Source organism: Haplochromis burtoni, unplaced genomic scaffold, assembly GCF_018398535.1.
Source record: "Haplochromis burtoni strain Fernald_Lab_line unplaced genomic scaffold, NCSU_Asbu1 Contig_215, whole genome shotgun sequence".
Taxonomy (NCBI): domain Eukaryota; kingdom Metazoa; phylum Chordata; class Actinopteri; order Cichliformes; family Cichlidae; genus Haplochromis; species Haplochromis burtoni.
Window position 1 is genome coordinate 444,022 of NW_024582576.1, and position 13,611 is coordinate 457,632.

Below are 13,611 nucleotides of genomic sequence, written 5' to 3' on the forward strand. Positions count from 1 at the left end.
TGCCATCATAAATGTGGTGATTTAGTTTTATTTATATAGAGCCAGTTCACAGTTAGTTTATCTTGAATGGGTTTGTGTAGTGAGATAATAATATTAAAGACAGACTCAAACTATAAGATGTATCCCCTCTGAGCAGGTACTTGGTGACTGCGGGGAGGAAGAACTACCTTAGAACAGGAAGAGACGTCCAGGTTAGAGGCAGCCACCTGTAGCAGGCGATTGGAGAGTGAAGAGAAGGAGAAGAACGAAAAGAAGTGCACCTGGCAAACATGCACACATATTCATGAGTCACTGTGTTCCTCAGGTTGAAAAAGCGTCAGGAGGAGGGTCAGTCAGAGGCCGGGAATTATGACGCTAGCGGCGACGGGGACGGAGAGGCAGAAAGCGGAGCCGCCGATGAGGACGCGAACGAGCCAGAACCAGGACCGGAAGCTGATCCCGAGCAGGCGCCCGAGTCTGCCTCCAAACTGAGCATGTGCGGCTCAGTGTGTTCCTCCCCCGGCAGCTGCTAGCGCCACATCGCCTCACAGTGACGATGGCAGCTCTCTCTGGCGGCTGCGGTGTTTGTGCCATGCCAACAGATACCTTCTCACCTCTCTCTCATGTCGTAGCCTACAGCGGAGGAAAATGACAGCGGGGCAACTTGGCGCACAGCAGCAGCTCCCATAACGGTTCCCCTCATTTACACCCCCCGCCCCCCATAGCATCTTTTTGGTAAGGCATGAATGAAGCGGAATCCCAGAGAGTCCCTGCCTATTGTACCTACCGCCCTAGAGTAAGCTCCAACTTCTATGCAATGTTACAGTATAGCATGACAAAATAATAAGGTATCACTTACTAGGAGGTGTCGTTCCATAAGCAGAGAGCCACACGAGCATGATGACATCCCGAGCAATAGCAGTCTACGGCTTTTTGAATAAGGTTAGTGGTTTTGGTGGAGGTGCCTCCCTTTATTATCCCTGTTCCAGATCCGATGGGGGACGACTGAATTATTCAGCACACGAAGGCACTCGGTTTATTTTATTGCCTGTGTCTTCCCCCCCCTTTCATGTGATGTGTGCCCTAATTTGGAACATTTTTTTCCTCCTGGAGCGCCTTCCTCTTGTTGCAACACCTTCCTGTGATACATTTCCAGTAAGTGTTGATGGCTGTCTGCAGTCAGCAAAGACAGTGTGACTGGTTTCATGTTGTAAACCTGTTTAAAGTTGTGCCTGTCGATGATGATCGGTATTTGTTAATCACACCGTAGCCATGGATGCGTTATAGGGCAGATTTTCCTCTTTTAAGTCTTAACCAGCTAGCTGTTTTTTCTTTTTTCCCCTTCAGGCCTTTTTAGGAGGAGAAGGTACTGAAGTTAAAATCAGTCCAGCAATCAGAATGAAAAGTTGTGCTTGTCACTGTGTCCAAAATGCTTACGAAGATTTAGTATTTTAGCCCTGCACCAAGCTCTGACCCAAAGAGGGTTCTGAAACTCAGCTCACTGCCAACAATGGCATCCTTTACACATCTATAAGAAAGCTCTGTTTGCTTTACTAGACTTCATCATCTTGTTAAGTGCTTAGTTTAGGACAAAGATCATGTCCCTGTAGAGGTTTGTTTGGGGTAGCTGTGCCCTGTCGGTACATCAAACTGCATAGATGAGCTACTCTTTGATTGTCGTAGTGAGAGTGGTACATTTTAGGGTGGCGCCGTTAATCTCAGTCTGAGAATATGTAGCAAAAGACCACCTTAAAAACCCGAAGGCCTAACAAATTGAAAAACCGTGTAAATAGCATACAGTGTAGGTAATTAAACTGACCACAGTTTTATGTGGGACTGCTAACTCGACGTGTAAACTTAAGGAAGAGCTGTGTGAAGCTTCACACCACTTCATCCCGCTCTTCTTTCCAAGTGTGCAGGCACAACTTGTAGGCAATATATGCCAAAGCTTTTCTACCATTTGCAACCATTTCTAAGGAACTTTGAGTGTGTGAATGTATGTCTCTTTATCCCTCTGATAACATAAAGTCAGTTATTTCTGCAAGTGAAGACATCGTAATTTATACAATCATAACATGATGATGTGCAAACTGTCTATTTCAGGTAATGCATCTTGGGAAATACACCTGTTTGCTGTCTTGATGCAGCATTTCCACCAGTAAAGCTGTTTACCCCGGCAGCTTTGACTGACCTTTGGGGGTTGGAGCCACAATTTAATGTTACACTCAGTTAATTTTGTGCCATCGCCTGCTGTAATGTTAATTGTGAGGTGCAGACAGAACAGTGTTGGCCTAAGTGCATCTCTGCACTCCCACTCTGCTCGGTCAACGAATGGTCTAGCCTCCACAGTGTAATTAGAGGACATGAGTGAAATATCACATGAACAGGTAAAACAGTATTAGCTACAATATTTGCTTCACTCTTTATTTACTTTTGCCTAAACAGCCAACAGAAACAGTTAATGCCCAGCTATTAACCAACTTGATGACTGAAGCTTTTGTATTTAAAAAAAAATTTGTTCTTGTGCCCAACAGGGGGATTAATTTAGGCCCAGTGGCTTTCCGGGGAAGATCGATACTCATGTCTTTGTTTTAAATAAAGAGCTAGAGTCAGGTAGTGATTAGCATAGCTTAACATAAAGAGTAGCCACAGGGCAAAACACCTTACCAAAACCTGTAAAAGCTTAGAAGTTAACATTTGTCTTGCGTGATTAATTCTTATATAAATATTAATGTAGTGTTAATGTGCTCTGCTGGTTAAACAGCTAGATGTAGTGAATGAGTGGTCCTTAAAGGATGGATAAAATGTTCAACATGTAGCTACACCACTAACTGGGCTGCTGAACCACCAATGGTTTGATTTCGGGCTGATGGTCATGTGACAGGCAAGAGTTGTGATTTTGCTGGCAGGGCAGCTCTAGCTTTGTAACGTCTTTCTGTTTTTAAAGCTACAAATAAGAACTTGATAAATTCTGTGTTAATGTTCTTTCAGTGTTATAATGTGAGAGTTGCCTAGTAACACATTGTTCTAACATAATTATGAAAAAAAGCCAAACTCTGATACATTTTATTCAAGTAATGTCACTTGATAGTAAAGTGTTACCAGTTGACATGTTTCAAATGGAACCTTGAATATCAATCTAACATGAATTATAAAGCACACAGAGCTCCGTATAGTCTACTGTAATAATACATAGCTCATTAGTTCAGGTGTGGGCTTCTTCACTATTAGTCTCATATGACAGATCGATGTGTTAGCCTAGCTCACAATGAATATTTTTTTCTAGGAGCTGAGTCGTTTTACTACAGTTTCGCACATGCAGGGTTGAAAAATATTTACAGTGTTCACAGTAACTCTGATATGATGTGAACATAGCATTAACCTCTATCAAAAGAGACAAAAGACAGTATCATATTTGGCTTATGACATGTTTGCTCTTAGCTAGCTTGCTAACATTAGACGCTAGGATACGGAGACTTGTGATTACAGCTTTTTCACACCAGCCTTTTTAATATGAAATACCAGGTAAACATGTTCTACAAATGACATTAATGAACGTTCTGTTATTTTAACTTTGAAAAGCTTTAATTAATGTGATAAGTTGACCTATGTTTATTTAGCATTTTATGTCAAAATGGCTGCTGTGTAGTCACCATAGCTAATTTTAAGCTAACCTAATAGCTGATACTTTCAAAACGCAGGCTGACTGCTTGATAAAGTTTTTTTTTTTAAAATAAAATGGATCTATTATTAAGTGCTTGTTGAAATTTTAAACCTCCAATAAAACTCAGACAAGCAGGAAGTTGATAAAATGATGTAACTTCCACTGTTAAGCTAGGCTAACGGTTCCCCAGCTCTAGCTGTACAGTTGACGCTCAAACGTGACAGATGCTTTGACCTTGTTCCCAAAGGGAAAGCAAATAGGTGTGTTTCCCAAAAGTAAGCTGTTTCTTCAAAACACTACATTATGATTAGATTAAGAAGCTTTCTTAAAGAGACATGAAATGTTATCTTCCAAGTCTGCCAAAACGCGTGAGAAATTGAATAGTCTTGAGCCCTGTGCTTTTATTTTTGCATGTACCTTTACAGTATAAGCCTGTTTTTTGCCAAAGCCTGGAGCTTGAGCCCTACCGGCTGATTTGTGCATGCACAAGCTTTTGGTAATAGCATACCTCGACGCTCACCTGATTATCGACACAGTCCAAAATCAGAGTATAACCGGCCTGCGTGACTGTTTACTTTAAGCTGTACAAATTGTATAATCCCAGTGTTACATGGACGGCATGATATTTTAGATGATATGCAGTACCTTTTTGACATCCTGTAGGTTGTCTTAATGCTTTGTTCCAAGTATACAGGCTCGTACCCTCATGGTGAGTGGAATGAGGTCAGCAGCTGTGTGTCTGTTGTGGATTAAGTGTTGCATTGTTGTCTCTGCAGCAGAAGATGAAGATTTGAAACTGGGGCATGTTTTCACTTCACCTCAATACAGAAATTGCTGCATTAAAAAAGAAAAAGAAAAAAAAACAAAACAAAACTGATTGTCTCCATTTGTGGTTATTTCTCAGACTCTGTCGGCACAGCATCAGACTCACCGTAGGCCTGAGGAGTGTGTGGAACAATGTGTTAATTATGTAAATGGGAAATATTTGATTTTAACAGTTAATTTAGGCGTAACTTTTCTCAAAGTTACACCAAACTAATCTAGGCTTTAGTTCCTTGATATCAGTGATCATTCCTACTTGGATCGTGCTTGCAAACCCTCCCGACATATTTCTTCATGTATTAATGTTCTGTGTTTTAAAACAAGCCATCATGCTATATAGTTTGACCAGCAGCAGCATGTCTCAACCATTTTCTCACCCACTCTTTTGAGATTCTGTAGGTGTCTTAAGTCTGTGGTTACAGTTTGAAACTCAGTGCCCCGTCGAGAAAAGAAATCAAGAAGAAAAATGTGATCCATGCCACTCGTTTCCTCCCTTATGATCCTACTTTGCATAATGTTCTTGTGCTGCAGGATTTTTACAGGGAATCAGTAAAAGGCCTTGTTGCTGAAACGGAAACTGCTCCGTGTGTTCAGAAAACATGCTGCTTCAATCGCTTTGATAATGAAAATAAATCTCCTTCCAATAATTTGGCGTGTGTGTCATTTTTACCCAAATGCAGCTTTAATGGCAAAGTTTGTTTGCAGACAGTAGGGGGCAGTGAAGAGCAGGGGCATGTACTGGGTGAACAGAGGCGTCCCTGGTGAACTGATCTCTAAATAGCAGCGTACAGTGAAGAGGAATCTAGGACTGACTAGAATAGAGACAAGGCTGTCACAGGATTTGTAAGTATACATAATGCAGAGGCTTGGCTTTGTTCAAAACAATTCCTCTTTTTTTTTTTCTTTTTTTTTTGTATGATACAAACTTCATATGGAAAAATATAGAATAAATGCATAGACAGTTTCTCTTTAACAAGAAAATTCAAAGTCCACCCTATATGGATGTCTGCTTGGCTCAGGACTGGCTTCTCTCCACTGGATCTTCAAGGATGTCCACAGCCGTCTTTCCCACATTGTCCATCAGGTGGCGCCACTTTGGGGCCTCAATGGCATCCAGAAGAGCAGCCAGCTCAACCTCCAACTTTTCAACTGTGTCCTCCACTTGCTGCAGGAAGCGTGAGACATGCGTGGTTGACAAGTAAATAATACATTAATAAGTTGTAGTATGAATAATAGAATTATCACTGATGAATAATGAATCTGAATGAATAAAACAGTTTCCCAAAACAGCTGGTAACGCAAGGTAAGGTCTGAGTAGGACTGGGGTTTGCTGGATGAGATGATGTAGAGATCTGGAGTAGATCACTAGTGTATTAATAAAGTTATAAAAAAGGAAATGTTGAGGAATATTGGGCATTCATTCTGTCAAAACCAAGGAGGGAGGGACTTCCAAACCCTGATGGTTTCAAACCACTGAGGCCTAAATGTGAGGTTAGATTAGAAACTACACCTTCTCCACTACATCCAGGCGGTGGTGAAGATTCGTGTGCTCCTGACAGGCGCTTGAACGCACCGCTCGAGGCAGAAGGTGGGGCTCAGGACCTGAAAACACATTAGACGTATACTCAGTGTTACAGATGCACAGTATAAGCAAACAAGATGTAATAATGAATCATGAAAGGTACTTAATAATATGCTGTTTTTAACACCGTATGAGAGACGAGAATAAGGAGATGAATTTATTCCTGTGAGCTTAACAAAACTTTAGTCACACACTACAGGAACTGCTCCAGTATGGGATGTTAAAGAGAGAGGTCACATTATTGCTGAGGTATAGAAGTTAACATCAGTGCCTTTGTTCAGCTCTCCTAATCAGCCGGCTGATTAGGAGAGCTGAACTAAAAGACGGATCACTCATCTGTTTTATATCAGCTCAGAGTTGTGTAATCCTAGGCTCACTGTGTTCACGCAGGATTGGAGGTAAATTAGAACAATGCAACTGCATGCAAAGATAATGCAAAAGCAGGCATGTTTTTACGGGACATGCAGCTGCTGGTCACAGTTTAATTATGCACGGGAAGCACATCATTTAAACATGGCAGTGTCTTAGCAGTGCATAGCCATAAGATGTGAAATCTGCCATTTACCTACAACTCTGGGCTTAATAGGGCTGTTATCCCCCCAAAGCATGAATACATTTAAAAAATAGAGCAAGCCTCAAATAATAACCACATGGGTGTGGTTCAAACTGAATATTCTTGCCAACATACTGTAGCTTTACGAAGAATAATGTACAAACTCTTGCCTCTTGTTTCTAACATCATTGTAACCACTAAATAAGAAATAAAGGCACTTCCTGTCAACATTGCTCATATCTATGAGTCCAAAGTGTTTTTTATACACAATATTTGGCAACCTAAAACCCTTTGTTGGCAAACCGTGTGGAGTTTACCACATCATGGGAAATGTTAACAGTCTGATGAAAATCTTGATGGGTCTTGATAATCATTCAGAAATAAAACAAAATCCAGTTAAATCCAGTTTGTTCCTGCTTTATGAGATAATAGCCGTACTTGACGGGTGGGTAAACAACAGAGTTCGTATCTTGTGGCCATGCATTACTAAGATGTTGCCACAGTGCCTTATTAACTTGTGGTCAGGACTTCATTATCACATTCTCATGTATTACTGACTCGTGGTGAAGCAAAATTTTGTGGCTACCCACTAATATTTTTTTCCATCCATGCCACCAAAAAGGCTCTGGATTTGTTAGCTTGAGTGGCAGCTCGGGGCTTTGTCAAACTGTTTCAAAAACCGAGAGAGAAGAGGAGTTAAAAGACAACAAGACTGGAGGGAAATATGAGAAGAAGAAGAGTTCATGGTGAGGTGAATTAGTCTAAGGACAAAAAACACTCCCAAACTGGCGTCTGTGCTAGCTAGCTTGCATCTATCATCATCTCTACATTTGTCTCACTGAGTGTTTGAGGATGAAAATGTATTTCCTACTCTGTCTGAGAGGTTTTAGAGGAGCTTGTGGCTGATTTTGTTCCCTTCAGACAAAGCCAGTTTCATTATTTCTTATGTTTTCCACTATTTCTGTCAAGCTAAGCTAAACAATTGACTGTAGTTTGAAGTTTTCTTACTACAATGATCGTACCATAGTACGAGTTTTGTTTGACTAAACACTTAAAAACATGGTGACCAATTAGAACTGAAGTCCTTATATCATAGACATACAGCGTAACAAACGATAATTCTTTCTAGTCAAGCTGAAGACAAACAGGACTTAAACCCTACGCCAAGTACTCCTAAAACTATGTGAAACCTTTCGTTTTTAATTTTTTGTGTTGTCTCTGTGCCGTTAACATTCATATTATAGAGAATATTAATATATTTCAAATATAAATGAATTATTCTGAAGGTTAAATAATCAGCCTGCAGATAAAACCTTCAGATTGCCTGCAAACATGTGAATCCAGTAAGATACCGTGTGTACTATAAATGCGATTTTAAGTTATTGATGGGTGCTGTGTCCCTAAGCCCCTTGAATGTGTCTTTTAAATCTATATGTTAAATGCGTGCAGCGTTTGGCCATGCAAACACAACGGTACTCCATGTAAACAAGCTCAAGAATTACACGTTGGGTTTAGTTTGTCTTTAAAACTGAAAAGGTTTCTGTGCAGATTGACTTTATCTTGCAAAGAAAACAAATAAATATCAAAGTTTATATTATTGTTACATGTCCTTATAAAGAAACAAGTGTTTGCCATCTGATGTACATCTTTAATGTAGAGCTGAAAACTAACCAGAGGAAATGTGCTTTTAGCTTATGTTGCTTATCTGCTCGTTTCCAAATGCAATGCTCCTTTTAACAGTTTATATTTTCTTGAATTATGTGACTCTTTAGTTAAACAGCAGCCGATTGATCAGGCCTACTTGAAGGCCACAGTTAGTATGCTGAGGAGACAGCCGTGATGCTTGGTGTTAATTCGCTTCAGCAGGCCAGAGAGGGCCACATGCATTGTCCCAGGCATTTCCCTTCTCACACTTAAGTTTCCAATTATCTGTTTCTCTTTGAAGCCCGGGTATTTGGGGGACGCTTCCGTTCACTTGCAGCTCTCTGCTTCTTTTTTTAACGTCTTCTTATCGGCGACAGGCCAAGCTCCCCTTGATAGTATTTATTCTTTATAAAGTAAAGTGACTGTCTCATCCACTGGCTGAATGCTTGCAGCTGTGAAGTCACTCTCATTTAGAAACAACGAAACACTTGGTGTGAATGTAGACGGCTAAGGCTTGACAGCATGTTATTGAGAATTAGTGATCTTTATGAAGTGTTTGGCTGACCCTGACCCCTAACTAAGTATTGTAGTTAGGGGTCAATTAGTCATTTTTTCTTTTGTGGCCAACACACAAAGAGTTGTACTCCCTTGTTCAGCTGTACCTGAACATCAAGCTGCCCTGATTTTACCACAGCCTCTCATGGAAACATTTTTACAAGCACCATTATGGTGTTCAGGGAGTGCCAAGTTCAGTACATGCAGGAATCGGGCCAAGAAAGAGCGATGGATGATGGAAGGTACATTAAATTCATCAGGCTTCCCAGCAAGCGGACTAAGCAGATGTCTGCCTCGGTGTGTGCTCCGCAGTGGGGGTTTTGTTGCACTCACTCTTGTGTATGAGGACTTGGCAAAGCTCGCTGCTTTGATTTGACAGTGACAGATGAATTATGAAAAGTCTGCAAAAGACATGAAGTTTTCCTACACTGGATCTACACTAAAGAGCCAGATGTGAATTTATCAAAGTGGCGGTTCTTGCTGTTGCATCTCACAACAACCACAATCTTTTGTTGTAGTGAATGTGCTGCTGGTTTCAAAATCAAAAACAACAGGGGGAAGAAAGGGGGATCTGGTTGGGAGTGAGGGGGGCGGAAATCCCTCCAAACCACAGCTGCGCTTCCATCTAAGTGTCAGCGTGTACACAGCGCAGCCTGCTCTTTTAGAGTAAAACTTGCAACGGGGAGCTACATGCTAAAGTTTGTGAGTCTGCCTTTTTTTGCAGATGCGATAAAAAGGGGCGGATGCGAAATCGCCAGCTTGTGTTAACAAACGGCAAGAAGGCATTTGTTCCTGTTTATGTTGGCATGTGCTTTCAGGCCATCTCGCTGAAGACTGTTTTTCCTCTTTCAGAGCTCTTCCAAGAGGTTAAGAAATGCACATGCACACGTAAACACACATCAAGAAAACACACCACAGGAAAAGCAAACACAGATATGACGATCTAACACAGCTGCAGCTGAGGACAAAGGTCAACTACCTGGTGTGTGTGTTGAGCGTGTTTGTATGTGATGCTTTTCATGGCTCTCTATAGGAGAGCAGGAGTTCAGCTGAGTGTAAAATTGAAAAGTCAATACAGGTCAGAGCTCACTGTTTAACTGACAGCCGCATTACTTTTAAAGTTTAAGCTACAAGTCAGCTGACATTTCAGACCTTTCCTCCTTACTCCACACTGCTGACAACCAAACTGACACTTTGGTTGGGTAACTTTACCTTCTCCTTTCAGTTTAAAACCTTCTGCAGTACTGGTCTGTTGTAGTAAAGAGAGAGCTGAGCATAAAAGCACAGTTGGTGATTTACCAGTGGACCCATATTTCTACTTCTACCCATGGTCACGAGCTTCTGGCAATGACAGAAGGAATGAAATTACTTCCCTTGGGGTGGTGGTACTCTCAAATAGATATAGAGTGAGAAGCTTGGACACTTGGAAAGGGTTCAGAGTAAAACAGCCTCCTGGAAGCCTCCTAGAAGCAGAAGCAGGAGAAAATACATCTCTCGGCTGGCTTGGTCTTGGTATCCCACCGGAAGAGCTGGAGGAGGTGGCTGGGAAGCGGGAGGTCATCCCTGCTTACACGTGAATTATACTTCTGCGTCAGATCTACTTTGTAACTAACACCATAACCAGAACCCCATTTTAACAGCCTTCTATGTAACCTGACATGAACCTCCTGAGAAGTATAACTACACGCCAGGTCGATGCATACCACAACGACTTGAATGGTGTGGAAGGTTGATACAAGATTTCAGTTACTGCATAAATTAGGACAGAGATTTCCTGTAGAGGTTTAAATCAAGCTATGGATGGATGGATGGGCGGATGGATGGCTGCTGGATGGATGGTTGGCTGTTGGATGGATGGATGGATGGATGGATGGATGGATGGATGGATGGATGGATGGATGGTTGGCTTGATGGATGGATGGTTGGCTTGATGGATGGATGGCTGATGCATGGATGATGGATAGAAGGATGGCTGCTAGATGGATGGATGGATAAATGGATGGATGGTTGGATGGATGGTTGGCTTGATGGATGGATGGCTGCTGGATGGATGGATGGCTGCTGGATGGATGGATGGATGAATGGTTGGCTTGATGGATGGATGGCTGCTGGATGGATGGATGGTTGTGATGATGGATGATGGATGGGATGTGTGGATGGATGGATGATGGATGGATGTATGGATGATGATGGATGATGGTGATGGATGATGGATGATGGATGGATGGATAGATGATGGATGATGGATGGATGATGGATGGATGATGGATGGATGGATGGATGGATGGATGGATGGATGGATGGATGGATGGATGGATGGATGGTTGGCTTGATGGATGGATGATGGATGGATGGCTGTTTCGGTGGCATGCAGTGACTCCAGTTTAGTTGACACGTCAGTCAGCTGAATGCTACTTTCAGCTGACTGTGAAATAACTAAAGACAGCACTACCCCTGCTTTGCTTGAATATAATCAGCTGATTTCACTTGACTTCACTTTTCACTGACGCTTCCATTCTTTCATGTAAAAACAAACGAACTTGAACTATTTTCAGCGTGTTAAGTTCATCAAAAAAGCCATCTGGTTTCTGTGCGTACAAGTCAACTGTCACGTCCACTGCTTTTGCCTCTTGCTCTGTGACAGTTCAACTGTTTTCACTACTTTTTCATTTTGTAGCATTTACATCTTTTCTTTTTAAGATAACCCAACACACGAGTCTATAACTATTGTATGACCCAATTATCTTTTCATACTTAGTGTGTGAAATAAAAACAAAGTTTTTAGATGATATCAACTGTGGTCTGTGTGTTTGTGTGTGTTCACTCTGTTTGCTTCCTGCAGTTGGCCATTCTTGTAGTATGAAGTCAGTGTAATTCACACTCTGAGGCTGTCACACACAGATTTGGCTCTGAGGGATTGTCCCACATATTTCTGAATTTCCATTCGATTTCGGTGACACTGGAACACGCAGAGCTCAGAAATGCTGGTTTGAAGCGGCAGATGAACACGATACATGAAGTGATCGTTTGAGAAATACTCGCAACGTATTCGCTCAAGTGTAGCCAGAGCTGCAGTTAAATTAGTAACAGATGTGCTGGCAAAATCCCGAACACACTCAAACATGCATGATGTCAGTTTGGCGCTCATGTGAGCACGCACACACAAACACACACACACAGACGCACACACATCTGCAAACCTCTAAAGTCTATTGCACTGTGCTACAAACATGTAGTAGGATGGAGATGATCGGATGTATCTCCACTAAGCGGATCCATAAATCAGTTTTAGCAAATCAAAACGCTGATCTCTGTTCTGTGTTCTCTGACTCTTCCTGTTTGACCTGTGACCCCCACCTCCACCACGATACACACCGCACTTACCTGCTGCGGCATAGCCAATCAGGAGGAGGAGGAGTCCAATCGAGGAGCCGGAGGGGCAGCTCATGATGAAGACAGAAACCTGGCGGGCAGCTGGTGGCAAAGAGTGAGGAGTGTGAGAGAAAAGAAACAAAGAAGTGAGAGCCCCGAAATCTCTTTTAACTCAAAATTAGGATAAAAACCCAAAGATTTCTGCTTCCATAAAGCTCTTCTCTTCTCCCTCTCTGCCCCGTGTTCGGTCCTTTGCTTTCTAATCCTTCCCTCCCTGACTTGGTTGAGCTCACTTTCCTAATGAAAACATTAGAAGCGGGACAAAAAGTTCAGATTCTGGGAAGGGGCGGGAGAGATGTCTGGGGAGGGGACTCCTCTTTTTCAGCTGCACACTGGCAAGCCTTTAAACAAGGTTGTATTTAGTTTTGAGTTACTGGCATTCATCCTAAAAAGTACCTGTGGTGGCTTGTTGTTTTTGTTTATATGAAAGATAGCAAACTAGCCACTTTATTAGGTACAGATGAGGACAAAATTATTAGACCCCCCCCCACCAAATTTTCCCAACTGCTGTTTTAAGAGAACAAGGGACTTTCAACACAGTATTTCTAAGCATTCGAGTTTTCTTTAGAAAGCATAAATGATTTCTTTTTGCACAAATATCAGAATCATTTCAGAAAAACACCCAAAACTTCAGGAAAGGTTTGAGCTGTGAGATAAGAAAGCACCAAAATAAAAAACAGTTTAGGCTTAATAAAAGAATTGGTGATGCCCAGAAAGCAGGAGATAGACACACAAAGTTATCACAGCATTTCCATGCATCAAGACGTGGAGTGAGAAATATCATCAAGAAATTCAAAGAGAGCCACACAGTATAGAAGAAGCCTGGCAGAGGGAGCAAAAGATTTCAAAGATCTAGGAAAGAAAACTAGCGAGAGACGTGTCTAATGACAACTGCTAATACACTCGTGAACGACTTAGTCAAGTCAAGAATTGGAGTCTCAAAGAAGACACAGACCGAGAGAAACGCCTTCAAGCCAGACTAAAGTGTGCTAAGGACAACCTGGAGAAAGGGTATTCATACTGGAAGCATGCCCTTTCGTCAGATGAGATGAAACTGTTTATGTTTGGAGAAAGAACAATCAGAAGAACACTGTCCCCACAATGAAACACTGTGGCGGGAGTATTAAGCTGTGGGGATTATTCAATGTTTCTGGAACTGAGAATCTCATCAAAGTTTGAAGGAATCATGAAGAAAGAAGGATATATGAAGATTTTATTTGATTTTGTCTTCCAACGCAACGGCAGCATGGGCTGGGATTGCTCAGGAGACAACTGCTAAGACACTGCAGGCTGTTATTCAGCAAAAAAGGACACATAATCGACCATTAGCGTCAGGTGGGCTAACAGCCAATCACGTGGCAGCAACTCGGTGCATTTAGG

General features: G+C 41.8%; 2 protein-coding genes across 3 annotated transcripts in view; one reads left to right on the top strand and one right to left on the bottom strand.

Annotated features, from left to right (window-relative positions):
• The window catches only part of LOC102295086 (serine/threonine-protein kinase 32C), a 121,285-nt gene extending 116,173 nt beyond the window's left edge, over positions 1 to 5,112 (top strand). The window contains exon 12 of the mRNA XM_005936844.3: positions 305 to 5,112. Within this exon, the coding sequence (XP_005936906.1) occupies positions 305 to 512 (208 nt within the window). The 3' untranslated portion in view covers positions 513 to 5,112. The remainder of the gene's footprint in view (positions 1 to 304) is intronic.
• Positions 5,113 to 5,123: 11 nt separating this feature from the next.
• Positions 5,124 to 12,491, bottom strand: LOC102296115 (placenta associated 9). Of its 2 annotated transcripts, XM_042226502.1 has the most exons (4): positions 12,363 to 12,487; positions 12,184 to 12,273; positions 5,976 to 6,067; positions 5,124 to 5,630 (listed from the first exon to the last, which is right to left on the bottom strand). In XM_042226502.1, the coding sequence occupies exons 2-4, from the start codon at positions 12,245 to 12,247 to the stop codon at positions 5,481 to 5,483; spliced, it is 306 nt and encodes a 101-aa protein (XP_042082436.1). In that variant the 5' UTR covers positions 12,248 to 12,273; positions 12,363 to 12,487; the 3' UTR covers positions 5,124 to 5,480. The 2 variants fall into 2 exon arrangements, with proteins under 2 accessions (XP_042082436.1, XP_005936910.2); XM_005936848.3 differs by having other exon boundaries at positions 12,184 to 12,491.
• Between the last annotated feature and the right edge of the window lie 1,120 nt (positions 12,492 to 13,611).

Excerpts from the sequence above, each read along its gene's own strand:
- LOC102296115 (XM_005936848.3), bottom strand. The coding sequence starts at position 12,247 with ATGAGCTGCCCCTCCGGCTCCTCGATTGGACTCCTCCTCCTCCTGATT. Across the intron at positions 6,068-12,183 it reads GATTGGCTATGCCGCAGCAG|GTCCTGAGCCCCACCTTCTG; the intron begins GTAAGTGCGGTG and ends ATGTGTTTTCAG. Across the intron at positions 5,631-5,975 it reads GCCTGGATGTAGTGGAGAAG|CAAGTGGAGGACACAGTTGA; the intron begins GTGTAGTTTCTA and ends CGCTTCCTGCAG.